The sequence below is a fragment of the Psammomys obesus genome, unplaced genomic scaffold (assembly GCF_907164565.1).
Source record: "Psammomys obesus unplaced genomic scaffold, mPsaObe1.curated_primary_1811, whole genome shotgun sequence".
Lineage (NCBI taxonomy): Eukaryota > Metazoa > Chordata > Mammalia > Rodentia > Muridae > Psammomys > Psammomys obesus.
Window position 1 is genome coordinate 1,152,605 of NW_026586463.1, and position 26,492 is coordinate 1,179,096.

The window sequence follows — 26,492 nt, forward strand, 5'->3', positions numbered from 1 at the left end:
ATTAACATAATTATAAATATACTACTGAATATATATAATTCACTAATAAACCAAAGTCACAGGTGCCACAATATCTAGGAAATAATTTCCACTTGGCTTAACATAAGCCCCTTTAATAAAACTTGTGCTTTCTCAGGGTCACCACGGAGACCCATCATGAGGACATGTGCGTGTGACTGCTTCAAGCCACTGAGCATCCCTTTCCTGAGGGTTTTGTGCAACTCATTTCAGAGTCATTTCAAAGTCAAGCCATGACTCTACTCTTGAGCAGATTTCACCTAGCCACGAAACTCTCATGATCATTAACATGTACTGTGACACGTTTCCTGCTCTGAACAAGCCCTCTTCAGGTGAGCCATCACTGGAGACCTGGAAGCTTGCTTCTCAGAGGCTTGTGTGCACCACTAGGAATGAACAGAAATCAGCAGAAACTGAATGAATCAAAGTCACCTAGGGTAAAAGGGATGTGTTCCTTCATAATTTCAACATAAGACAACTTAGAAAGCAGGCCCGTCCAGCATGAGGCCAATCTATGACTCCACATCTGGTGATCTCAGTGAACCCGTACTATGGAAAAACATCCTTTTTAGTTAATAAACAAACCCAGGTTTATATGCGCAGAAATACCAGACGCAGGCGCAGGCCTCCTGCAAAGGCGCACCCACGGTCTAGTAGAGAGCGGAACTCTTTCCCCGTGATGCGATGGCCTGCACCGCCCCATCCTGTCCCTTCAGAGACCGAGAAGGCTGTGCCTTGAAAGAGTAAACTGTCCTTTAGCACACGCACGGGGCGGGTGGTGCTCACAAGGCTCTTGCCCATCTTGAGTAAAACTTGCTGGGTTTAGTGAGATGGACATAGGCTCTCCTCTATTCACCTCTACCCCTCTCAGGACATGAATCTTTTTCAAAGCTTCATTCCTGACCTCTGAAACAACTCTCTCATGTCAGACCACACTGTAATCCACAACGGGAGAAAATTAAAAAACAACAACAACAAAAAAAAAAACACAAAAATCAGAGAAAAGTAAAACCCTGAAAGTTATTTCCCTCTGTCCTAGAGTTTGCTTACGTCTCAGCTCAAAACCCAGCCCCTCGAGTTTAAAACAAGATGCATGAATTAAACTCTTTGGTAGGAATGTTTTGCAATGCCCCGTAGGTTAAAAATTAAGCTTGACAGGTATGGGAGGGCAGGGGGAGAAAGAGTCACTTGTTTCCTCCTCCAGGCTTGCGGGTGCAATATTGGACCTCAATTATGCTACGTTAATATTTCTGAATACATCCATGAAATCCATAACATGGGTGGTATTCAGTGGTGCCCTGTGTTTGCTCGGCCTATTCCTACTGCAGTTGCCCTGTAAACTGTAAAGATCAGCTTAGCTCCCCAAGTCTGAGCAGCAGAAGGATTCCAGAAAACCTGCTGCTTGGCTTTAAACAGAATGAGGACTTCTCAGAACAGAGGGAATGGAGAGCTAACAACAGAGCTCAGAAAAAAAGAAAAAAAATACTGTCTGCATCACCTGTCCACATCTGTGCCTCCTTCCATAGAAGCAAGGAATCTTTACCTCAAAGGGCTGCTGGATGCTCGGGATGAGTCGTTTCTCTAAGATTCTTTGAAAACCAAAAAGCTTATCAGTGTATGTACGTATGTGGAGAATTAACAGGCTGTGCCCAGATCTCTAATTGGAATGGATCAAAATGAGGAATAGCCTTTGTCTTTGCCGTTTAGAAATGTAGCTGAACCAATTAAACTAACACACACACACACACATGCACACACACACACACACACACACGCACCAGTTAAAGATAAGGGCACAGGCACTGAAGAACACACACACTGTGAGTGGGCCATTTTAGCCTGCATAGAAAGCACACTGGCACCTGCTGGGACACAGATGAAGTAGGTGGCACTGGGAACACTGTGTACAGTTGTGCATTCTGTGCACCGTGCAAAGGCACACTGGCAAGGGGACAAGGGGAGTGGCACTCACATCCAGGCCACTCCACCCACCCAGCCACACAGCTCTTGGAATCCTAACAACCCTGGCAGATAGTCCCAGCCTTCGTTCCTCCGTATACCTGACGGAGCCTCATCTCCCAAACTACCAACGTTGTACTGTGGCCCTTTGTTCCATATGGCTCATGGGCTCTTACAGCTCTTGTTTTTAGCTCATTACATTCTGGAAACCTCAGAAGGCTTTTTGACTAGACACAGAAAAGAGCCCCATGATTCATGCTTCCAACAAGTTCGGCATACATGGATTGCTTACAGAATGGGCTGGACCCAAAGGCAGCTCCTGGGCAGACCCAGGTGCGGTATGCACTGGCCAGGTAGCAGAGAGCAAACCTCCCATCTGTGTTTCTTCAGGGTCCCAGTGGTGCCTTTTAACACTGTCCCTTAAAACGTGACCTTGTGCCAGTGCCTGGTGGGCCAGCTTGGTAACATACATTAAGAGACCGTGAGGTACAAATGTCCTAGAGTGAGTACAAGCAACCCCAGGAGCACAGCTGCAACAGCAAGCACTCATCAGAGATGGTTTGCTGGCGACCTGCAAATCAAAATGCTATTTTCCTTTTCTCCAGTTAAAACGGGACCTGTTTTTCAAGGTCCTTTTTGTAGTGAATTCTTCCATGAACTTATCTACTCAATTACCCTAAAAAAGTCACCCACTGCACCTCTAAAGCTCTGTCTGTCTTGGGAGAAGTGCACGCCCAGCTATTTAGACACTGCGTCTTAATAGGCCTTATTTGAGTTGATGTTTTGCCTCAGATATCAGCCTTATCATTCTAAGTACTACCTGGTAAAGGCCCAGAGAAGATGCCAATCTGCCCCCACAACAAACCCTTCCTTGTAGTCCTCACTTAAGGCTCCTTCAAAGACTTCTTCTGTTCAGAGCAGCAGTTTCTATAAGAGACTGATGTATGAGCATTCATTTGTGATGTACTGAAGGTGAGCTTCCAAAGCCCTTGGGGACTCTTGCATGCTGGGCTGGCGATGCAGGCCTCTGGGAAGGCACTGCAGTCCCACCATGGTGAAGAGGTCATTTCTTTCTCCAGGAATGCCCTGCCAGTCACAGCACTGGAGCTATTCAGGATGGAGACACCTTCCCCTACCCTCTTGTAGCAAAGAGTGAAATGTGTTCACAAGTGGGAGACAATGAAGCATTCATTTGATCCCAAGAGGCCTATACAATGCTCAGGATGGCTGAAAAGGACATGGCGTGAAAATGACTCAGATAAAGCTTAAGAATTACTTGGGTTTAATTCTTTCTCTTCTCTTTTCTTGAAGAGACTGCACAAATATTGGGAAAATCCAGTATGTTCAAATCTCTGCTGTTGCTCAGCAGAGCTGACGGAACTAATCCTCCTTTGAAATTAGTATACCAACTCCTATGTGGAGAACTGCAGTGCTTTTGTGTGTATTGGGCCACATTATAAAAATGGTTGATGATGATACATGCTTGCTTTTATAAGTCAGTCTTATAAAAGACATTTACTCCATTTATATTAAACTCTGGTGGTGACAAATATACACACCCCCCATCCACCCAGACAAATAAGCTCTTAGTAATCAATTCATCTGTAAATGTCCTGTCTGGCTTTGGGCTTTCATGGGTCTGCCCTGATGAGAGGCCAGGGAGTGTCACTAAGAAGACCATGAGGACTGATTCCTCCTCTGCCTCCCTTCTCCCCCCACCCCACCCCAAGCCCTCCAGGACAAACAAAGCTCAGCTGTGCCTTCTCTCCCACATGTAGCTCAATGTCAGGCAGGAGGAAGTGAGCAGTTGCAGCTCAGCCCTTTGGCTCAGGGCCTGCCTATTCTTGGTGGCCCTCTTCCTTCCTAGCCTGTGTGGTTAGTCTCAGGGTAGGCAGTCGCTATGGCTCCATGCCCCACTCTCATTCTTCCCCATTAGAGTCAAAAGCAGCTCCTGAGAATAACCCAGGCCTCCTGAATCCATATTCCAGTAAATTCAGCATCATATGAGAAAAAAACCTTCCTGCTGCCCTTGGCCTCAAGTCCCAGGTATGAGCAGGTTCCTCAGTGCACTCTGTCTATAGCTGTGGGAACCCTTGTAAAATGCTGTTTTTCTGTGGTTTGGAACCTTTGGAATATACCATGCTTTTGCCTCATCTATGATCTTCCCTCCTCTAGGCACATATTTGGAGCCTGTCCACACACACCCTTCTCAAGTCCTGCTTACCTATATCTAATCATTTCAGAGTGGGTTTTGAGCCCAAATCTTTGCCTCTCTCAAACCGTCTCATCCAGATACAAAGAACCACAGCTGACCATGACTGGCAGAAAGGCACGATGCTCTGTCCCAGTGGCTGCTCACACAGCCATGCTAATCTGCATAGTTACCACCACAAACAGCTGAAGCAGGGCTCCTGGGCCTAAGTGAGGAGTACAAGCAAACCTTCCTCTTGGCCCTGCATCTGCAGTTCACCTGCTAAGGGCTGACTGTTCGTCTAAATGACCATCGCTGCGAGCTAGCTTCTACTAGATGGCAGGTTGTTTGAACTCTCTCAATGAAAAGCTGCTGTTGCAGGTGAGCCTACACTTCCTGCTCTGTTAAATGGCTAGCTGAAGACCCACCCGCATTCAGACAGGCAGCTGGCTTACGTACTGCCTATATGATTGAAAATGTTTATTTTTCACAGACATTTCTCGGCATAGTCACTTCCAAAACACACACTCCAAAATACTTTAAACTTTACATAGTAATTATAAATTTCCCCCTACTTTGTAAGTATTAGAAAAACAACAACATCAACAAAATGTCAACAGCTAAAATGGACTCCATAAATTTATTCAGCAGCCTGAAGCCTAAGAGGCTTAAGAGGTTAAGGCCAATCTCTACTACAGAGTGAGTTCTGGGCTAGCCTGGACTACATGGTGAGACCTTATATCAAGTTAGTAAATTAAATTAAACAAATAAACAAAAACCACTAAAACCAAAATAGCTTAAAACCTGTACAACCTGACATCTGACATTTCACATTGACCATCACTGTGACTTTTCCATGAACCATGAATTAACATACTACTATAGACTGCAATTGTACCAGAGACCTGGGTTAATTCCAAAGAGCCAGAGACCACAGTTTTCAAGGCCCCAAAAAGCTGACCCATAAGTGAATGACAAATGTTGCAAAGCCTTACCTGGTGCTGGCTGTCTTTCATTCAATTCAGTTGAGATGAAATTCTCTATCACTTTTACGAGGTGTTCATTATTATCCAAGCTGCAACAAAGAGGGCTTTGTGAGAACCATCATCCCTAGAAACAATACTGTTTTCATTCATCTACGTCCAGCCGATGTGTGTGAGGTAAGTCCACAGAAAGCATGCATCTGTGACCCAGTACTTTAGGTGCCCTTAAATCCCCATCATTTCAGGGCCACCCAGCACCCCCCCATAGCCCCAAACCTTCTTTTCATCCTGTGCTTACCTGACTGCTGGGAATCTGAAAAGCAGAGGGCTGAAAATTTCAGAGAGGACTCTCGCATTCAGAAGGTTTTTGCTTGAGGCTTGAGAGAGCTTGAAGAAATGCTTAAGCAAATACTGAAGAGTAAGCCAATACTGATGAGGTATATTAGGCGACCTAAGGAGTTTCTTCAACAGCTGGATGTAGTCTTCAGAGCTTTGTACTTCTACAAGTGAAGTGAAGGGAAAAAGAAAAAAAAAAAAAAAAAAAAAACAGGAAACAGAGTAAGGCTATGTAGGTGCCAACAAGCCAATGCTTAAACTATTTCTTCTTGCTCCCTTAGCTACACAGGAAGCTCATATAGGGAAATCTTCAGGAGAGGTACCCAGGACATTTGTTCTTCTTAATAAGAAATGCATTGTGAGAAAGTAAAGATCTCAGGTCGAATGAAATACAAGAAACTCTTGCTTTAAAAAAAAAAAAACCACAAACTGTTCAGGGTGTGCTCTCAGAAGCCTGGCCTCCACCAAGCAGCACCAAGCATGATTGGCTACTTCCTCAGAGCATCAGATAAGTATCACAGGTTAAACTTTGAAGGTCACGAACCACAGTTTCCTGTCCCCAAAGCACGGAACAGAGCCTTGGCTCCTCGTGCTGAGTGATATCCACCCTCAATGCATTTTGCACTGGGTGTTCAGGGAAGAGGGCAAGACTCTTCCTCATCATGCATTCTAGCCCTGGGTCTCTGAGTCTGGCACTAGGACTTGGATGGTCAAGACCTTCACAGCTGCAGTGATCTTTGCAGACAGTGATGAAAAGTTAACAACTGGCCAGTTTAACACGTGGGCAGGCTTCTATGCAAACACCAATCTGGGTCTCTTCTATCTGACACTGTTGTAAAGGAAGGTATCTGTGGTGGTGAGACCCTGGGGCGCAGCTGAGTATCTTCCCAATGCCTCCTCCTTAAACACAGCACTCCACAAAGGGTCGAGCATTATCTACGTCTTAGTATCCCATTCAGAGAGGAGTGGAAAGAGAAAACCAACCTTGGGCAAAAGACATCATTTCATTGTAAACAGCTACTGGAATGACAGGATTTGGTAAGTCCGAGAGATAGCGTTTGAAAGCATCTGCTAAAACTTGTACGTCAATCATTTCCAAGTCCACTGAGGCGGCATCTAGGAGAGAACAATTTAAGAAATAGTTCAGGCATTCATACTTCTGTGGGGCCAATTTTCCAAGTGTGGGACTTAAAACACACGGAAGGAAGCAACCTAAGGAAAACAGAAGCCATGGCATAATGACTACTGTTTCTCATAGGGCTCGCTCCCGAATTTTGGACAGAACAGCTTTTCTTCATGTAGTTCTGTCTCAAGTAATGTTAAGCATTCAGCACTCCCAACCTTTAGCTGTTGTGCTAGTACCATATTTTTTAGGGCAACAAAAAGTACTATCACTGCTATTGATAAGTTACTATCTTCCCCAGTGCTCCATAAAGAAACACTGTATGGAGAGGGATCCTGTCAAGGGTGTAGGTTTAAAAGGTTGTTAGAATACACCCTAAGTCTACCGTAACTAGTGTCATTATAAGAAAAGACAAAGTCACAGAGACACCAAGGATACATGAACAAAGGAAAGGCCATGTGAATACACACTGAGAGGCGGCTGCTGGAAAGCCAAAAAAGAGGTCTCAAATAAAGCAAATGGCCCCACACCTTCCTCATCTTGGATTTCTAGCCTCTATGGCTGTGTGAGAAACACATTTCATTCAGTTTTCTGAAGCTGTTCTGCCCTGACTGACCTGGAGATGGCTAGCTATATGGCCAGTGTTTCATCAAAACACAACAGGAAGATGAAAATTAAAATTCCCAGGTTTTTATCAAATCTAAACTGATAAATGCTGCAAAAATTTTAACCTCAACAGAGTGATCAACTAAATATCAAGATACTACCGAATTTTAGCAATCAATTTCAAGATTACCTATACAGTAATCTGCACAAGCTCAGAATGCTTTCCCTAATGCTGTTATTATCTAGCCTGTAGGCATCCAACTAGCTCAGAAGAGAAGTGGAACAGATTTCTCTAATAAATCCATCAGCTAGAAAGAAGGTCAAGCCATTCAGTAAAGGACTAACAGTAATCAGAAGCTCAGCCCTGGAGATGGGAAAGGAACTGAGGGCCAACAGAAAGCAGAGGCACCAAGAACAAGAATGACGGGGCATCCTGAAAGGAGAGGCATTTGACAATGCCAAGAGACATGAGGACAGTTATCTGGGGAACAGTGTGTTCAGAAGGTGGGCTGACATTGCTTTTTTTTTTTTTTTTACTCTCTTCAGTTGTGGCCCTGATGGTTCTGCTGCCAAAGAAATATAAACAGCAAGATAATATAAAGAAACTATCACCCAAGTTCTCTGTGTGTGTGTTTCTGCCTTCTCTCTCCCTCCCTTCCTCCTCTCTTTTTCTCTGTCTCTGTCCTAGGCACCTCCTTTCTTTTCTTCTCTGCCCACAGGCTTGCAGGCGGCCTCTACCCCTCCTCCAGGACCTTCTCTCTCTTACTCCAACAAACCAAGAAAGAAAAAGGAAAGGAAAGGGAAAGGGAAAAAGGGAAAGGGAAAGGAAAGGAAGAAAGAAAGGAAGAAAGAGAGAGAGAGAGAGAGAAAGAAAGAAGATGAAAGCTATATAACTCAATGTGTGCCTGGATCAAGTGGTATCTAGGATATGAGCAAATACCAGAGTCAAGGTTAAGATGTTTCTAACACAAGGAAAGGATAGATTGAGGCTATCCTGAACTAACGATGATAGTGTAAAGCAGGGCTCCTTAAACTTTCCCCATTCAATTAAAAAAACAAAACCAAAAACTTTGCCTGTTCATGATCTCTTGGCACCCAGGAAAGTTTTATATGACCTGAAATACATAAGTATGTAAAATAGGCACACAAAGCAACCACTTTATGAAATTATAAAGCAGTTTATTTTAAAAGAATTCCTAAGTACACATATGATTTTAACATTGATTAAGGGTGAAGGCTAATTTGCATACTAATGAGACAGATTTTCTTGTTTGTCCTTATACAGAAGTAAATCTTAGCTGAATATTTGATGCTGCAAGACAGAGCATACCTTCAATGCTTTCAGAAGTAATCAATAGCTTTTATTTAAAAACTTGTCAATGCTGGGTGGGATGCTGCTTTGTATAAATGCATGGAACAAAGTGACAGAATTGTATGTCAAGGGCCATTCCAAAATTTTCTGGAAATTATCTCGTAACAATTTAAAAGCAAAAGTTATTTAATTTTATTTATAATGAAGCTCAAACATCATTTTATACAATTCATCCCAAAGATATACTGATATACTAATGTATGTGTGTATGCATTTATGTATAGGGGTGTGTGTGTGTGTGTGTGTGTGTGTGTGTGTCTGTATGTGTGTAAATAGATACAACTATCCTAAAGATGTATATGCTGAGGAGTGATCGTGGGAACATTCATGTCAAAGTGTTCCATAATTCAATCATGTTTCTATGGAGCAAGAAACTTGTCCCAGTAAGAAGCCAGATGCAAGTGATCATCATACCACAGTTTCACATGCTCAGAACACCAGCCTTGTGTAAAATAAACATACGCAAAGTCAAGGAAAAACTGTAAAGGTTAAAGGATGAGAAGATAAAACACTGTACCGACTCAGTCTCCTAAAGAGGTAAGCAGGCACGCAGCACATTCTAATCAGTGTGTGCAGGCCATAAAGGGCCTCTGCATAGACAGTCTAGCCTGAAACCAAGGAGTTATTTCTGAAATTATATAGTGTCAATTAAGATTATATGGGAATCACTGCAGAACTCCAAAGAATAGTCAAAGTTTCAGGCCCCTCTAGACACTGCCCTTGTATGCTTCATTTCATGCCTCTTTGCCTTGAAAACTAGCATCATTGAATGTGCTATCCTGAAAATAGCACACTACACCTCTTGACGATCTATGTAGACCTCAAGGTGCTTGAGTCACATGTCCCCTCTCTTCGCTCTTCCGCACGATTCCTCTGGTGCTCTGGCAGGGCTGACTGAGGAGCAATCCATTCACCAGAGCACCTGGCTAGCAGGCTGTATCTTTTACGTATCTCAGTTCACACCTCAAGAACATACTGTGCCTCCCCCAAGCCAACCCCACCCCCAACACACACACTTCCTGCCTTCCTCATCAGCCAACACAGAAACTTTGGCAGGTGGTTAAAGTCTGGAGCGCTTGGGTTGGTGCTCATCCCAGAGACCTTAAGAAGCCAGGGAGTGCAGTCCACGGAGTTTTCACAGTGTCTGAATGAAATTACATCACACTGTTCTTGGGATAAACTCACCATGTGACAAAATCATCAAGTGTCAGCGACAGAGCGTACTTGGTTTTCTTTATTACTTTTTGGTGATATGACTTCTCATGTGCCCTGAGGTTTCTGACTTGTGCAATATGAGACTCCTTTTCTGTATTACCACCACCTGGCACTCTTAGCCACCAATGGCTGTCTTCAGCGAAAAGAGGTGGCGTTCTCTTCACTTCACTTTTCACTGCTCTACCGATGGCAAGCAGTTCCTTCAGAACTTCCCTGCTCCAGTTCCCTGGGAAGTCCCACCCCCGAGCCAGCCACCAGCTCATCTCTATCTGGTGTAGTGGTTCCCAGGGGCATGGGGTAGAGTAGGATTCATCTGGCACTATTTGGAGACATTCTTGACTGTTGTGACTTGGGGGGTGGAGGGAGATGCTACTGGCCAGGGATATGGCAATGAACATGACACTCCTCCACTTCAATTCAGCAGAATACATCAAGAGCACTGGGTTGAGAAAGCCTGATTCAGGTCAAGGGAAACCAAAAGGAATCAGGAGAAAATTTAAACCATTGAAATTCAAATAAGAGGGGGAAACAAAAAACAAAACAAAGCAAAAACAAAACAAAGCAAAAAAAAAAAAAGAGAGAACAATTTGTTTTGTTTTAGGGTAAAATGAGGAAGGTGAAAAGAGGGCAGGGAAAATCAGAATAATCTGAACAGAAATCATAAGCTTTGCCACCTGGCCGCCAAATCATGTTAAAGGAATTTGCTTAATGGGGCTTTCTTAACTGGAGACAGAGAGTCACTAACGTCAGAAGCAAGTTAACACGAGATGCTGTAGGAAGTAGGAAAAGCAAAGCAGGCCACTGCCCACCTCGGCTGGCATTACAAACTTACAAGGTTATTTGAAAGCTAGAATTTGCTAGGCGAAACTGAGGCTTCCCCCAGGATATGATAATAGCCTGATGTATTGAAAAGTCTACAAGCTGGGCACAGTGGTCTATACTTGTAATCCCAGCACTCAAGGAGGCAGAGGCAGAGGCAGAGGCAGGTGAATCACTGTGAGTTCAAGGGCAGCTTGCTCTACAAAGGGAGTCTAGGACAGCCAAGGCTACACAGAGAAACCTTGTCAATTTAAAAAAAAAAAACAAACACACACACATAAATAAATAAGTAAGTAAGTAAGTAAGTAAGTAAGTAAGTAAATAAATAAATAAATAAATAAATAAATAAATAGAAAAAAAGGAAGGAAGGAAGGAAGGAAGGAAGGAAGGAAGGAAGGAAGGAAGGAAGGAAGGAAGCCTGGAGACACTCTCTGCAGATGCTCTCCCAAATTTGGATAGTGTTTGCTCGCTTTGGGCTATAAAAGTATACCAGTTTTCTCTGTGTGGGTTTTGATGTCAATGGGGAAGGAAAGCTGCCTGTCAAAATACATTATTGACGTGAGTGAATCTTGGTGGTTTACGCCATCATGAGTGGTGTGAAGAAAGAAAAAGAAAAAAAAAACTTTTTCCAAAGCTAACATGGATTAGTTTGTGTTGGTCACATTAAAACTTTAACCACAACTTTTCATACTATCAACAGTTTCTGGTGTCTTCACATTTCCTGTGACTTTTAGTGTGTTCATTTTTTTTTTTTTTTGTAACCAAAACATATAACTCTATTTCAATTGGCAGAGAACAAAATTCAGTGTTTCCTTAACACCCTGGGAAGGCTGGGAGAAACACAGAAAAGCCTCTTACTCTTGACTTTCCTGCCAGTTAGCTTCCCATATCCTGGCTGGTGGAAGCACGGGGCACACACAGGAGCAAGAGAAGGACGCTGCCCTGTGTTGCTGCGTGTATGCTCGGCTGAGTTCAGGGCACACGGGAACTGGAGTTCAGACACGGTTGGGTTTGCTTCAGGCGAAAGTGCTTACTGATAAACATCTAGTCTGGCTTTTTCCTCTAAGAAATATCTTTTGTAGGAATTCCCGAAATTGCCTAATCCTGAAGTTTCTTCCCACTTCAAACGGCTCCTTTGTGAGGGTCACGTGGGTATTCCCACGTGAGCATACTTCTGCGGGAGCCTTGTCCAGAACAACTGCAACCCTTTCCTTTAAATATACAGATTCAGGTAAATGATATGAGGTAGAAAGCTACAAAAACAAAGAGAAAGAAAAAGAATACAATGAAGAACTTGAGAAATTCTAGAAGTTGGCATGAGAAGAAAGCTTCCTGGGATAAGCTGGACTACTTTTCCTTGTACGGAAAAAGAAGGAGGAAGCCATATGAAGCCACCATTTGGCAGAATGAATTGGTGTCTCTTAAGTAATGGTGTGGCTGCTGCTGGTTCAGGAGACCAGATGTTTTCAGTTTTTCCCAACTCCACATTCAATGATGTCATGTTAGTCGTCATGAGATTAACCACAGTGGGGATATTCAGATCACAGAAGGGCTAATATACTAACCCAGTACTTTTTCTGTACAGAGAGTGGGGTTACCCTTATGCCATCAAATAAAACAGCCAATGACATATTACATATATACACCATGAAAAAGTAAGCAGGTGAGCCAGAAAGCAGGCAAGCCAGGTGGGAGAGAAAGAAAGGGGGAGAAGGATTAAGAAGGCACCAGGAGACGCTGGTCAAATGACACCTACTTAGAATCTTTTTAGCTGACCCAAATGAATGAGCTGTGACCAACATCGAGGCTGAGGAACAATGACAGAGATACAGAGTCAGACAAATGCAAAAAGGAAAAAAAAAATTGTTTCTGTAATACCTGCAGGATGCAGGGGCTTGTGTGTATGAAAACTTGAGAGGAGCCGAGCAGTGAAGGCGTGGACTGCTAAAGTAACAGGGCAGAAGAATTCCTGTGCATGATTTGAGAATTCCCCCGAGACTCCCAGTGTGGTGGGGATGGGGTTGGGGGTGCATCATCAGAAACTTTATCCTCATTTCCGGTCCCATGAGACTCACCACAATCAAGAAGCTGTCGTAATTCTGCAGGGTTACTGGAGCTCTGTGTTCTGTATAGAGTCGAACATTCCAGTCCTAGGACACAAAACAGACCGTGTGTGCAAAACACAGCTCTCTGGAGAACCTGTGAGCCTTCTGCCAGAGGGACGTTCCAATTTCCATCCGGTATCTATTCTAGATGTGTATTAATACTCTTGGAAGCCAACCCCAACAATTAATTTTATCTGGTATGTCAATCATTTTGGCAAATCCAGTGGATCATTAAAAAGCAGGTTAATCATGTTTGTTAAATTATAAAAAACTGAATAGCTCCTACATGATAACTACATATTAGCAGCAGTTTCCAACCCGTAGGTCATGATGCGACCCCTTTGGAGGAGTCAAACAACCGTTTCACTGGGGTTGCCTAAGACCACTGAAAAGCACAGATATTTACATTATGATTCATAACAGCAGCAAACTTACAATTGTGAAGTAGCAATGAAAATAATGTTACAGTTGGGGTCATCACAACAGGAGGAACTGTATTAAAGGATCACAGCATTAACAAGGCTGAGGACCGTCCGTCCACTCATCTAGAGTAAGAAATTATCATCCGGGACCCCTTCCCTGGCACAGAGACCCACACACCTAGTGTGGTCAGCATTGCCTCTCTTCACAGCCGTTAGTCAGACATTCATAGATAATGAAGGGCCCAGAGACACACACATAAATTAGGGCAGCCATGAAATGAAGGTCTAAAACGCCGGCTCTCTCTAGCAGCCTGGTTACCTTTCTTCTCGATGGCTTCCAGGAGCTTGATAAGGAGGGGTGGGGCAATGTCAGGGGGTGCAAACTGCTCGGCCAGATCAGGAAGGACCAAAGCTGAAAAAAGAAAAAGAAATTGCCAACGTTAGATTTCATGGGAGGCAGCCAAGTGCATTTGACCACAATGAAGAATATTTAAATAATCAATTACTCCCAACCACAGCAAACTCCGAGTGGAGCTTCGGGGATTCCCACACCGCGCTGCACACTGGTGGGGCCTCAGCGACATGCCTGTTGCTCTCCGTGGAGCATTCCCCAAGCGACGATCAAGACTATCCCAGGATCCCCTAACACCAGGCTTTCGACGTTCTTGCATGGGACATCTTTCCTAGGACAGACTGCACCTTGGGTCCCTAAGGCTGGGTCTAGGGAGAGGAGCTCCAGGCTAGACTGGAGCTTGCTTGTTCAGGGAGAAGGAGGGATGCTTCTGAGTACAACTCTCTTCACCCCCGAGTCCTGGGCACACTGATATTTAAGAGTACAATCATGGGAGCCCAGGAAATCTCAGATCAAGTCTGGCTTCCAGGTTATCATGAAAGGACGGTTGCTCAGGCAGGCAACACTAGACAAAATCATGAGAAAGTTTGTTACTATGGTACATAACCAAAACATCTGAACCCTAGCAGTTGGCCATTCTTTTGTACCCTTGCACTGAGTTCTATCACTGCAAGCCAACACAAATGGCTTGTTGGCCAACACACTGGCCACCCAACAAGAAATTAAACCCCTATGTAACTGTGGTCAAAACCTTTGCCAAAAGTGTGTGTGTGTGTGTGTGTGTGTGTGTGTGTGCGCGCGTACGCCCGTGCAAGTGTGTTTGTATGAGTAGGAAATGAGACACTTTAAGAAAGCTTTTAGGGTTTATGTGTGTGCTGTATATGTACCACTTGTGTGCCTGACACTTTGGAGGAAAGAAAAACGCATCAGATTCCCTAGAACCGGAGTTATAAATGTTTGAGAGTCACTGTGTGGGTGCAGGGAACTAAACCTGGATGCTCTGTACAAGCAACACACGCTCTCAACCAAGAAATGTGATGCTTTCAGAAGCTGTGTCTTCACATGCTATGTGGACGTTTTACCAGTTGTAACAATACAAAAATATCCAACAGAATGACAATCAGACTACTTCCTCTGACAACACTACATTGATAGCCATATTCTTACTCGAGAAAAGGGGAGGGAGATGAAGTAAAAGTATTTTTCAAAACTATTCCAGAAGAGGGAGCTAAATATTTCACCTCAAAATTTCAAACTCCAATATAAGGTTGTGACTCTTAATGAAAACATCTTCAGGAGTAATTTGTCTGTCAGCAATCTATATATTCAGATGTTTATGATCCATAACAAATCTTATCTAAAAGAGACAGCTCACACATGCCAAGAAACACTAAATGGCCATAATTAGGTTTCAGTGAGGTTTTTGTGGTGTAATTAGTTTAAGATGGATAGGATATTAAGAAACGTTCTAACTAAACCCATTCTAAGAACCTGGGTTCAATGCTGATGTGAGAGCACAGGCCTGTAATCCAGCACTTGGGAGGGTACACCAGGAAAGACACTAGTTAAACGCTAGCCAGGGTTACACAGCAAGACCCTGGCTAGAAGACAGCAAACACACACACACACACACACACACACACACACACACACACACACACACCCCAGCAGCAGCAGTGAAGGACACAACATTTCATTTCCTTTGATAAACTATAAACCACTTCCCGTGGCTTTAGAGTCTCAGCTTACAACAGTATCCTCTCCCACAAATACCTTCCCTTCTACACAGAGCAAAATGAAGGTCGTGCCATCCATGCCTGCACATGCTAGAAGGGGAAACTGAAGGTAAAGAAGCGCAGTCAATCAGGAGTCCGTACCACGTCTTCCTGCTAAAAAGCCTCAGCACAGCCTCCAGTGCAAAAGCCCAAGGTTAAATAGTAAATACAGAGCACACATACCCCACTGCAGGCACACAGCTAAATCAACGGACCCTCGCCCCTTCCCTTCCCGTAAAACGCAAGAATTTTTAATGAAAAAAAAAAAAAAATCCACTGGCACTGAGATCCAAATTGCTTAATAAAGTTTATCTCGTTCCAAAATCTTATCAACACAATCATTTCTGCAGGCAAATATGAAAACTAAATTAAATGATAATTAAAAAATTTTCATGTAACTGTGTTTGAAATATGCACCCAACAGTTGCTGCTTCGGCAAGTGCTGCACATACAGGGGTTTCCATCTCTCTCTACTTCTGCTGGAGGGAAAAAAAAAAAACCAAAAAACAAAAAACACTAAAAAAACCCAGCGCCTTGTTTTCCTTTGTCTTTCCTGCATTTCCTCCTGGAAGACGTTTTTGTTTGTCTGTGGCTATCCTGAAAAGTGTCTTTTGTTTCGATTATGCTGCTGTCAGACGAAAACCACCGTGATGGCCACCAAATCTCTGTGAGAACACTGGCCCTTTCAAGCCACGTACATATATAGTAGGAAACACGAGTTCTCCTGTCTGAGTAAGTTTTTTACTACTAAAGAAGCTTTGTTGCACAAAGGCATGAATCCCAACAGCTGACCAAAATCTTGCGATAGGAACTTTAAAGGGCAAAATTGACAAGGTAAGACGACGAAAACAACAATTCTAGGATTTCCTATATCTTGCATAAGGTCTCTCACCCTGTGCACTTCCTCTCTAAAATATTGAGATGTGGGAAATATGGGCAGTCCTATGGAAGTCTCCATCACCTGCTGTAGACAATGGGATTGTCGCTAGAGTTCTTAACGGTATTCTAAAACAAGCATCACTTTCTACAACAACCCTAAACCCAACTAGTGTTAAATTCTATTAAATATGCAAGACCTATATTTCTGCTATTAGATTGCATCATAAGAGGTTCCAGCAGGCAGCAGTGATTACTGGGAATGACTCAGCTTGGTAAGCCGTTCTCTGATTAGTCTGTGATGAAGCATCAAATCACAGTCTGATAAAACATAATGGTACCAAAAAAATTTAAAAAAAAAAAAAAACACACACACACACAGAACATATAGATTGGGGCTGTCAAGCAAAATACAAATTAACAGCATGAACTTCTACATTTTACATATAAATCCATTTGATGCAATTTTCCAGATATTTTGAACTTGAAATGTACTTGGATTCGGAAGCCTGCTGTAATGCGTTGTCTAAAGGTCTGTAGAGCCACAGTTGCTCTCAAGCATCTGGGAAGTGTCTGTAGATTTCCTGACACATCCAAGCCCAGTTTCTCACTTAGCCAAATCATTTTTCATCAGAAGTCAGTGTTGTGCAAGAAAAAAACAAAACAAAACAAAAAAACAGTGAACAGCCGAAAGGTCTGAGAGGGGCAAATCTAAACCACGTATAATTTCTAAGGAAAGGCAGACTCGGTCAGCCTTCCACACGCACAAGGACTTGATGAACCAGGAGTCCCAGGTCATAGAAGAAATTACTCGTGCTACATCGGAGGCTGCGTTTTCTGTCTGCTCTTTCTGCAGGCCCTGGTAACAGCCAATCACACAGAACAGAAGAGAACCTCTCCAAACTGAAGCCCATCCCAAACTACTAAGGCGGGCAAGCCACAACACTCCCGGGCAGTGGCGGTGTGTGGGTGGGAGACAGGGGCATTCTGTGCTCTAGGTGGTGCCAACACCGCTACCAAGTGCAAGCTGAAACCAACACACAGCTGCACCTTTTGGAGAAGTGCTCCATTAAAAGAAAAAAGAAAAGAAAAAGACATTTTAAAGTTAGTGCCTGGCAGGACCAAGTGGAAAGTTTAAGCGGAAACATCAAAACGCCGAGACTGCCGAAGCCAAGAATTTCATTCCTAATGGAAGCAGCTTGGAAGTGTGTGAAAAACGCCCATTACCACTCAAACTGTAACATGAAATACACAGGAAAGAAAAGGATATATGCAAATAGGGATCAATATTAAATCAAGATGTTAAATTGTCTACTGACTTGCTGAATCCCAGCTTTATTTCTGACTGAAACAATCTTCTCCTGTGACTTGAAAAGAAAAAAAAAAATAGTGGACACAAATCAAAGCAACCCCAATTCTTTTCTTAAACAAACTCTGCAAGCACGTTCATACTGTCTACCTATAACAGCTAGTACCCTGGACTTGAAACTTCTTAAGCCCTGCCGGCTGCAAGCCACATCAAAAGCTGCTGCGCTCTTTGGGCAAGACAGTAAGACTAAAAAACAAAAACAAAGTAAAAATAAAGCATGAGTTTGTTAATTCTGGTACACACTGGTTTCATCAGTAGTGCTGGCATGGTTAAAAGCACAAAGAAACATGGGTTTCCATCCTTGCAGTAACACCTACTGACAGTGGTCTTGGACAAGCTCATTAATTTGTACCTGAGGGTTTTTTTTTTTTTTTCCCCCATCTGTAGATTGGGAGTAATTATACGAGTTGGTAAGGATTAGTGAACACTATATCCTTAGTGGACAAGTACCCAGGGTGTAGAAAGACAACCATTAGTACTGGAATTATTGACTACATTGAATTACTATGATTAATAGATTTAAATGGCTTTGTTTTTACATGTTAATGTCTGTCTGCATGTGTGTATGTACCACATGTGTGCAAGGTGCCCAAAGAGACCAGAAGAGGGCACTGAATCCCATGGAATTGTAGTTGTGAGCTGCCTTGTGGGTGCTGGGAACTGAACCCAGGTCCTCTGCACGAGCAGCCAGTACTCTTAACTACAGAGCTATCTCTCTAGTCCCATTAATAGAATATTAATTTTGAATATTCATTTATGATGACAAAATTTAAGACCAGAACTACCTATAATATTGAGAGTTTCCTTGATGTTTCTTAAAGGAGAGGAGCTTGAAGCGTATCTGAGAGAGTACAGTAACATTTTGCCACTCGCTCTATAAATGGTGCTCAGCATCTTTTCAGAGGTCAACTCAAATATTATTAATTTTACCTTATCATACTTTCTCCCAATAAGGACCACAATACTAATCTGTTTTGGAATGATTGTGTAATAAATTATATTAAGCTTCCAGAAACAAAATAGGTTCTTCTTTGGAGGAGAAGGAAAATACAAGTATGGGCAATGGAAAATGGGAGTTGGTATGGAAGTAAATCTTCAGGCGTAGCCACAGTATTTTTTCAGAAGTAACTACTAACGTGGAAATGTTCAAAAACTGCTAACAGATTCAACCTGAAGCCCACAGTCCTTGCATATATACCACCCTCCTTGGTTCTTCTCAAAGTTCATCTCCCCTCTTATCTTTTTTTTTTTTTTCCCACAAGTCAGAAGGCAAGGGAAGAAGGGCAGACTCCACCCACTTAGTTTTAATTTCTGGACAACAGATGGGCATCAGAAGCAAACAGCAGGCAAAGGTCTTGTGAAGTAGAAGCAGGCACACAGCTTTGCCACAGAGTGCCTTCAGAACACTGAAGCGCAAGGTTACACTTAATCTTTGACAGGCAGGCTAATTAATTGTGATCCTTATCGCCTAAATTGGAATCTGATGTAAAGATGACAACTTACCACGCACAGCAGATTAAAATGCTGAGCAGGAGGCAAATGGGAAAGAAGGTGAGCACCTGACCAGCCCCCACATTTCCTACCAAGAAAATAATTTATAGTTGAGTCCAAGGAATTTCAGAGGCCAATGATTTATAAGGAAGTTGCTCTTTTGGTCTGTTGGCTTAGAAAGATTTCATTTGAAGCATGACTCAGATGACCCATAAAGGAAAGAATGGGGAGGTGGAAATGGGGGAGAGAAAAAAAAAAGTCACATTTCCCACACATGGCGGGCACTGGGCTCTCAGTTGAATGAGTGACTGAAGGACTGTTAATGACACCAGCTAGAAGCCATGTCCCCACACTATTATTACACACATGCTCTTATTTCTTTTTCACAGCAGCTCAGACATGTCTAGTCTTTATTATTCTTGATTTAAAGGCAAGGAAACAGATGTAGAGAAATTAAGTCATTTGATCAATGTCATAAGCTCGTAAGTAGCGCACATGTGCTCAGCTTGGGTTAGTTTTTTGTCTATCAGTTCCTGGCTTGGAAAAGAAACCTATGGTGTCTCCCAAAATTTCCTTTCAAGGTTCCCAAATTTCAGTGGTAACTGCAGTAAGAGTGTCACGTCACACAGAAGACATGTGATAATCCCATAACGCAATGGCCATAGTATTTACTGGTGGGTTCAAATAAAGCGACTTTGACAGCAGCATCAGTGGATATATCCCCCAAGTTAGACAGTAAATGTATTCTCCTCCGATCTCATGCTATTTTGATGTACACACAGTCAACATTAGTCACAGTGAAGCAATGGGAGCCCCTATTCATAGCAGATGGAGGGAGGGAGGGAGGGAGGGAGGGAGGGGGGGCACTTAGCAGGCCTAGATGGGCCACAATGCTCATGTCTCCCCCACATAAATTTGATGATAAACTTCATAGTCAAACTTGTAAGACATGTTACAAAAGTTACAATGAAGCCAGATCATAAGATGTAATTTGGGAAGCCTCAAATGCAATTAGAGGAAATGGATGGGACAGATAGTTATCATGGTGACAGCTATAGGCCAGAAGGATGTCTGATCTAGGCTAGCAAGCCACTGACCAAGCAGAAGCAGATGCTGCCTGGCCAAGGAAGGACTGCCAAAGAGGCAAAGTGGTCCAGCTGAACAATGCTGAGAGTTTTAAGAAAGCCTGGATAGAAATCAGAGAGAGAGAGAAAAAAAAAAAAAAAGAAAGAAAGAAAAAAGAAAAACCCCACCAAATCCTATCCTAGTAAGTCCAGGGAGCCAGGGCTTTTCTGTGATGCTTAGAAATATACTGAAAATTCCAACGAATTGGTCAGCAAAAGCCCAGCTATGCTCCACCTAGACTCTACAATTAATATTTTGCCGTAAATGTTATCTCTAATTATTTTTTCATGCATTTCAAGGAAAGGGGCACAAATTAATTGCCATAGACTGTATTTTGTTCCCCATAATTCACATGCTGCAGCCCTTTGAGGTACAACCACACTGAACCCCCCCCCCCCAAGTGATGCTGCTCACTGGAAGGTTAGAGTTCAGCTGAGGTCACCGGGGTGGGTCCTCCATGACGCAATTAGTGCTCTCACCCTATCCCAGGAAGGATCCATGAAAAGAGGCCACATACAAGCCAGGAAGAGGTCCTCACAAAGTCGCCAGAACTTACTAAGGTTCTATGGTAATCTGAGCTCATGTATCAGCAACCATACCTGAAGTGAAAAAAACTTCCTTTGTCTAGAAAGTCAGTGACACTTGCAAACACTAGGAAACACCTCTGTGTGCTAGAACGTTTCAGAGTGATATAGGGGGCACTGTCCAAGCTCTCACGTGCAATACCAATAATTCCTATTTGAGCAAGTGTGTGTGACCAAGGGCCTGGGAGTCTGCATTTCCCACAAGCTCACAGGTGATACCCATGCTGCAAGACATCAGACCAGACTGTCAAGGAGCAAGAATTGAAGATGAGTGTTCCAAATGTAGAAAGAGAAAGAGACTGCTAACTGTTGCTTACATGCGTTTGGTTTCACAGGTTGGTTTTACAATGGACTTCAGGCAAAGCTCCCCAGCTTGTGTTGGGAGGATGGTGCTGATGGAGTGGAAAGTCTCGCTGTGGCAGTGTTTAGGTCTGATGTCCTAGCTAACTTGTTATATCAGTGGATATGAGGGAGCAGAGAGCCTTGTTGTTTGCTACCCTCTGTGTACCACCATGTGAGAATGACCTGAGTCATAACTTTACTGAGGTCCCAAGGCAAGCTCTAGCCAAGGGCAAGGCTCCTTAGACTTGATGTGTGGTTTGGAGGGGGGGCAGAGAGAAAGGGGGCATTGGGGAAGCAGTAGAGGCCAATGACCACTAATTACTGCAGCTGGCTTCCAAGCAGCATGAGAAGCCACTTGACTTTCTCTCGTAGGACCTGAAGAGCCTTGGGGGGCCGCACAATTGTCCCCATTTCACAGATAAGCAAGGTAAAAAGTTTTTTCCAAAAGGAAGTGATCTGCCCTAAGTCAGTACAGCAGTAGATGACAGACTGATTTGAATGGAGCCAGCTCGCTTTCTTGGGAGGCCTACTTTGTGCACTCTGGAGGGTGCACAGCCAACAGCAGAGGCTGCAAAAGAACTTTGCATGAGCCTGATGTAAATGACCCTGGCAACACTTACAGGCCTTTGGTGACAAGAAGCATGCTTGTTCAAATTGGGCTTGGGGTGGTGGGCCAGCTTCTCACCACTGCTTCTCCTTTATCAGGCCTGAGCTCTTGCCAGCACACTCAGCCAGGCTAAATATTGTCAGGACAGCATTTATTAAATATTTTTCTCATAAGGCTAAACTAAGCACATTCTTCCTCAAGAATGTCATTGGGTTTATTCAGCTAAAAATAAACTGGCCAACTTATCATATTTGGCAAAATATGAAGGACTCTTTGTGAATCATCAGGTGGGGAAAAGGTCCAGTAGAGAATATAGTGACTTATACTCACTTGTAAATAGATATTAGCCATATAATATAGGATAAACATACTAAAATCTAAAATCTATAGTCCTAAAGAAGCTAAACAACAAGGAGGGCCATAGGGAAGAGGTTCAAACCTCACGTAGAAGGGCAAATAGGATAGACATAGGAAGAAAGAGAAGACAGGGAACAGGACAGGAGCCTTCCACAGAGGGCCTCTGAAAGACTCTACTCAGCAGGGTATAAGCAGATGCTGAGACTCATAGCCAAACTTTGGGCAGAGTGCAGAAATCCATATGGAAGAAAAAAATAGAAAAGACCTGGAGGGAGCAGGAACTCCACAAGGAGAACAAGAGCCAAAAAAAATCTGGGTCCAGAGGGTTCTGCAGAAACCGATACTTCAACCAAGGACCATGCATGGAGAGGACCTAGATCTCCCGCTCAGTTTCCAAATGGGTTTCCTAGTAGGAGGGGCAGGGGCTGTCTCTGACATGCACTCAGTGGCAGGCTCTTTGATCAGCTCCCCCTGGGGAGCAGCCTTGCCAGGCCACAGAGGAAGATGATGCAGCCAGCCCTGATGAGACCTGATAGGCTAGGGTCAGATGGAAGGGAAGGAGGACCTCCCTTATCAATGGACTAGAGAAGGGGCATAGGGGAATTAGAGGAAGGGTGGGTGGGACTGGGAGGAGATAGAGGAGGCTACAGCCAGGATACAAAGTGAATAAATTGTAATAAATAAAGAAATAAAAATTTAAAAAAAAGAATATAGTGCCTTAGGAACTGGAGAGATGGCTTGGAGGTTAAGAGCATTAGCTGCTCCGCCAGGGGACTCAGATTGAATTACCAGTACCCATATGACAGTTCACAATGGCTATAACTCCAATCCCAGGGGATCCAATGACTTCTCCTGGCCTCTGAAGGCAGTACATGACTGTGGTACACAACAGTCATACATACAGGCAAAATATCCATACATGGAAAATAAATACTAAAATGAAAAATATAATACTACAGTGACTAGAATAGCAGAGGAGGAAGAACAAGAGAAAGATAAATTGCCTGTCGAATGGGCAAAAACATTGAATGGAAAATTCTCTATAAAACGAGAAAATAAGTTTGTAACAGTCAGACTTCTTCATTAACAAAACGTTTTTAAAAACTCACAGGCAGAAAAGTATGCTATCTCTATATAATAAATGCAAATGATCTTGAGATAAAAGTAAACACAGCCTTAATGGCATAAAAGATCATGGTTTGAAACAAACCAAGCCATATGCCTTTACTACCTCTGTTACAGGCAATTAATTCCGGTAATTAATTTATTTAAAAAAAATGCTAATGCATTTTCCTATTTCAAAAAATGCCATGTTCATCAAATAAATGAGCAAAGATTTATCCACCTCTTTACTAAAGAAGCAAACAGAACTTTTCTGGTTATGATTTTAAGAATACTGAATGAGTCCACTGAAGCTAAAGATGGACTTTATCAATACAGTCTCTTAAAAACACCTCCAGTTGGAAACAGTTCTAATTCTTGTTGTTTTTTTTTTTTTTTTCCTTAACTGCAATACCAGGAGGCACTGCAGATTGAATTGAAGCAAAATATTAAGTATATATTGATTACATCTTACCTTGCACCAAAGATTCTCAGAATAAGCTAACAAACAGGGAGGTGACCTTTGAGGAGTGCACACATCCTAATAATTTCTTAAAGGTCTATGTGGGTGAAGGGGCCAGGTCAATCTAAAGGAGCTAACTGCTAAAGGAAAAGAAGCCTGACTCCCGAACAGGAAGTGACCCGTCAGGGTTTTTAATCAACACCTTAGCTCTTAGTGGAAATACGGTGTCCCGCATACAGGACACAGCTGAAACTTCCTGGCACATGGGAATGGTGGGAAAATGTTGATTTTTCTATAAATGGAAATACCTGGGATGTTGTTAATGAAAAGTACCAGTGACTCAGTGTAGTGGAGGGGCAGAAAGGAAGGCACTGCTCTCACAGCCACAGCCAGGTGCTCTCCTCTGCCATTAGCATCTCAGAAAGGACCCTCTCTACACTCTCCTCCCCCAGCCCCCTTTCAGCCACCACTTCTCTGTGGGGCTGAACAGGAAGTGATAGCGCCTGCACCATGGGAAGGAGTTTTGTACATTTTGTTCTATCAGATTAGCCTCAGTAACTTTATGAATTATGAGCTGTCAACTCCTTTTCCAACTGCTATAGAATATGCTTCTTAGAAATTGTAGCTATAAATAAAACAACAGATGTTTTCAATTGGCTCCTAGAGTGCTGGGGCAACTCTGTTAAAGGGGGGAGTGACAAGAAAGCACCACACAACTGCATTAGGGCTCCTCCTGTTGGTTGCTTCTGCAACAGCTTTTTAAAGACATTGAGGCCACTTAAAAACTGTTAAGAGAAAACAGAAAGGGTTCAAAAAACAGCTGCACCCTGTGATGTGTGTGTGTGTGTGTGTTTAAAGAATGATTGCATCCCTTTCTAGACACAACTGTCACTATATCCCAAAAATAAAAAGGGAAATAAATCCCAAAAGGCAAGAGGTGAAGAATGTGTCTCTCGGTGGGCAGTGAGAGCCAGGTAACTTTGGAGTAAACATCCAGCTTCTCTCCTCCTCATTGTGCAGTGGAGTGAAATGGTCAAGGATTAATATGGTCAGCCATTTTAGACTGCCTCTAGTTCTTACACTCTAGGATTTAGGGAGGAAACAACCATAGCTAAATACAAAATTATTAAGTTTACATGTTTCATGTGAGGGAGGGAGGAGGAAAGGAAGGGACAGTGGGACCCGGAGGAGACGAGAGAGGGGGCTACAAGAGTGAATAAAGTATTTAAAATAAATTGAAATAAATATAAGTAAATAAAAAGGAGCCCTGTGTTCTCTGCTGCCATGCAGCCACAGCTCCGGCAACAATGTGAGGCGCTCACAGGGATGACTGGCGTCAGCAGCATGAACAGTTTACTTCAAATGCGTGTGCATGACAGTAGAAATTGAGAGGGTAGTAGCAATTACAGACACATCATTTGCATGCAATAACCTGTCATCTGAACCCAGGGTGTGGGGCTCAAAGCGGTATTTGCAAATTAGGTATACATTTTCACTCTGCCAGTATATGCAGTATATGTGAAGAATTCTGGTGACTTCCAAACATGGACCTCGTGGAAGACGACAGGCCACACATGGTCTTAAGTGAATCCCAGAGTGGTGACTGCTACAAATCAGAGACTGTAGCTGCAGTGGGGCCTCTATGAGTGCTGATTTGGTGGGGCTGGGAAGAACGAGGAACTGGGTGGGAGTAGCATGAACCCATCTACTGAGGGAGGGAAGGAGACAGTCTCGGCCCTGGAAACCACACTGCACACACAGGGTACTTCCGGGAGCCATGACAGCAGCCTGGAAAAGAACCCCAGAGATTAGGGGTGGGCACCGAGGGCCCCTGATGAGTGCTTGATACAGCAGAGGGCAAGGCTCCAAGAGAGCTTCTCTTTCTACTTTATCTTTGATTTCTCTCTCCTGTCCTCTCTCTTCGGCAGTTCTGGATTATTTGTCAAAGTTATCTCCTTTGATGGTTTTGGGTTTCTGACCACCGCACATACAGTCCTGCCAGGCTCTGAGAGAAGATGACAATAGTCATGGCCAACATTGTGATGCATTTAATATGTGCTCCATCCTGTGCTTGAGCGGTCTTACTGACATTTCCACATACAATCTTCCACAACACTGTGAGGAAGGCTTTATCGTAATCCCCATCTTTATGAAGAAGGGAGAGAGTGCCGACCCACACAAGTTAAGGAATTTGTTCGGCCTCATTCAACTGGATCAGTCAGAGCCAACAATTCAAAGGACTCCCCATGTGCTTTCAAAATGGACTGTCCAGAGCCAGATGGCAACATTAGGAATGGTTCTGTGGCCAAAGAACAGACTCTGGAAGTTGAAAACTGCTCCTTGACTGGCCTGGCTTTTACAGAACATATTCTTCTTTTTCTAAGAAAAGTCCCCATAATGTATAGCCTATCTCACTGCTGGCTAGTCGAGTGGAACAGGCTCCATCACGGTGATATTGACCCCTGTTCACTTTTGAGAGCAGCTTGTATAACACAGTTCTGTCCTGTGCCAGCTGACCACTCAATTTGAAGGGGAAAAGCCAGATCTGAGAAGGACTCAGATAAAAGCCATGACACGGCAACCAGTCAGACTACTGACCAGGACAGAAAGGAGTCACAGGGTCTTGCAACAGGGGCTCTGAATAGAAACAAATGTTTTCTGGCAGCTACATTAATCTTTTACTTACTCTTACATATGTAAAATACGATCACCTCAACATATAACAGATATAAAGAACTACAAATTCTACAGACTATAGGAGCAGGGACCTACCAACAACAGTTCAATGTGGCTGGGACATGAGGCTGGTGGACTCTGGAGTAGGAGTCTACTCTCTTCTTTCTTTCCTTCCTTCCTTCCTTCCTTCCTTCCTTCCTTCCTTCCTTCCTTCCTTCCTTCCTT

At 43.3% G+C, this 26,492-nt stretch overlaps 1 protein-coding gene across 2 annotated transcripts in view; it reads right to left on the minus strand.

Moving 5' to 3' along the window:
- The window catches only part of Pik3r1 (phosphoinositide-3-kinase regulatory subunit 1), an 82,805-nt gene that overhangs the window by 12,369 nt on the left and 43,944 nt on the right, over nucleotides 1–26,492 (minus strand). For both annotated transcript variants that reach the window (XM_055601902.1, XM_055601901.1), the window contains exons 3-7: nucleotides 13,469–13,561; nucleotides 12,698–12,772; nucleotides 6,472–6,603; nucleotides 5,450–5,651; nucleotides 5,164–5,243 (exon numbers count right to left, since the gene is read on the minus strand). In XM_055601902.1, the coding sequence (XP_055457877.1) occupies nucleotides 5,164–5,243; nucleotides 5,450–5,651; nucleotides 6,472–6,603; nucleotides 12,698–12,772; nucleotides 13,469–13,561 (582 nt within the window). The remainder of the gene's footprint in view (nucleotides 1–5,163; nucleotides 5,244–5,449; nucleotides 5,652–6,471; nucleotides 6,604–12,697; nucleotides 12,773–13,468; nucleotides 13,562–26,492) is intronic.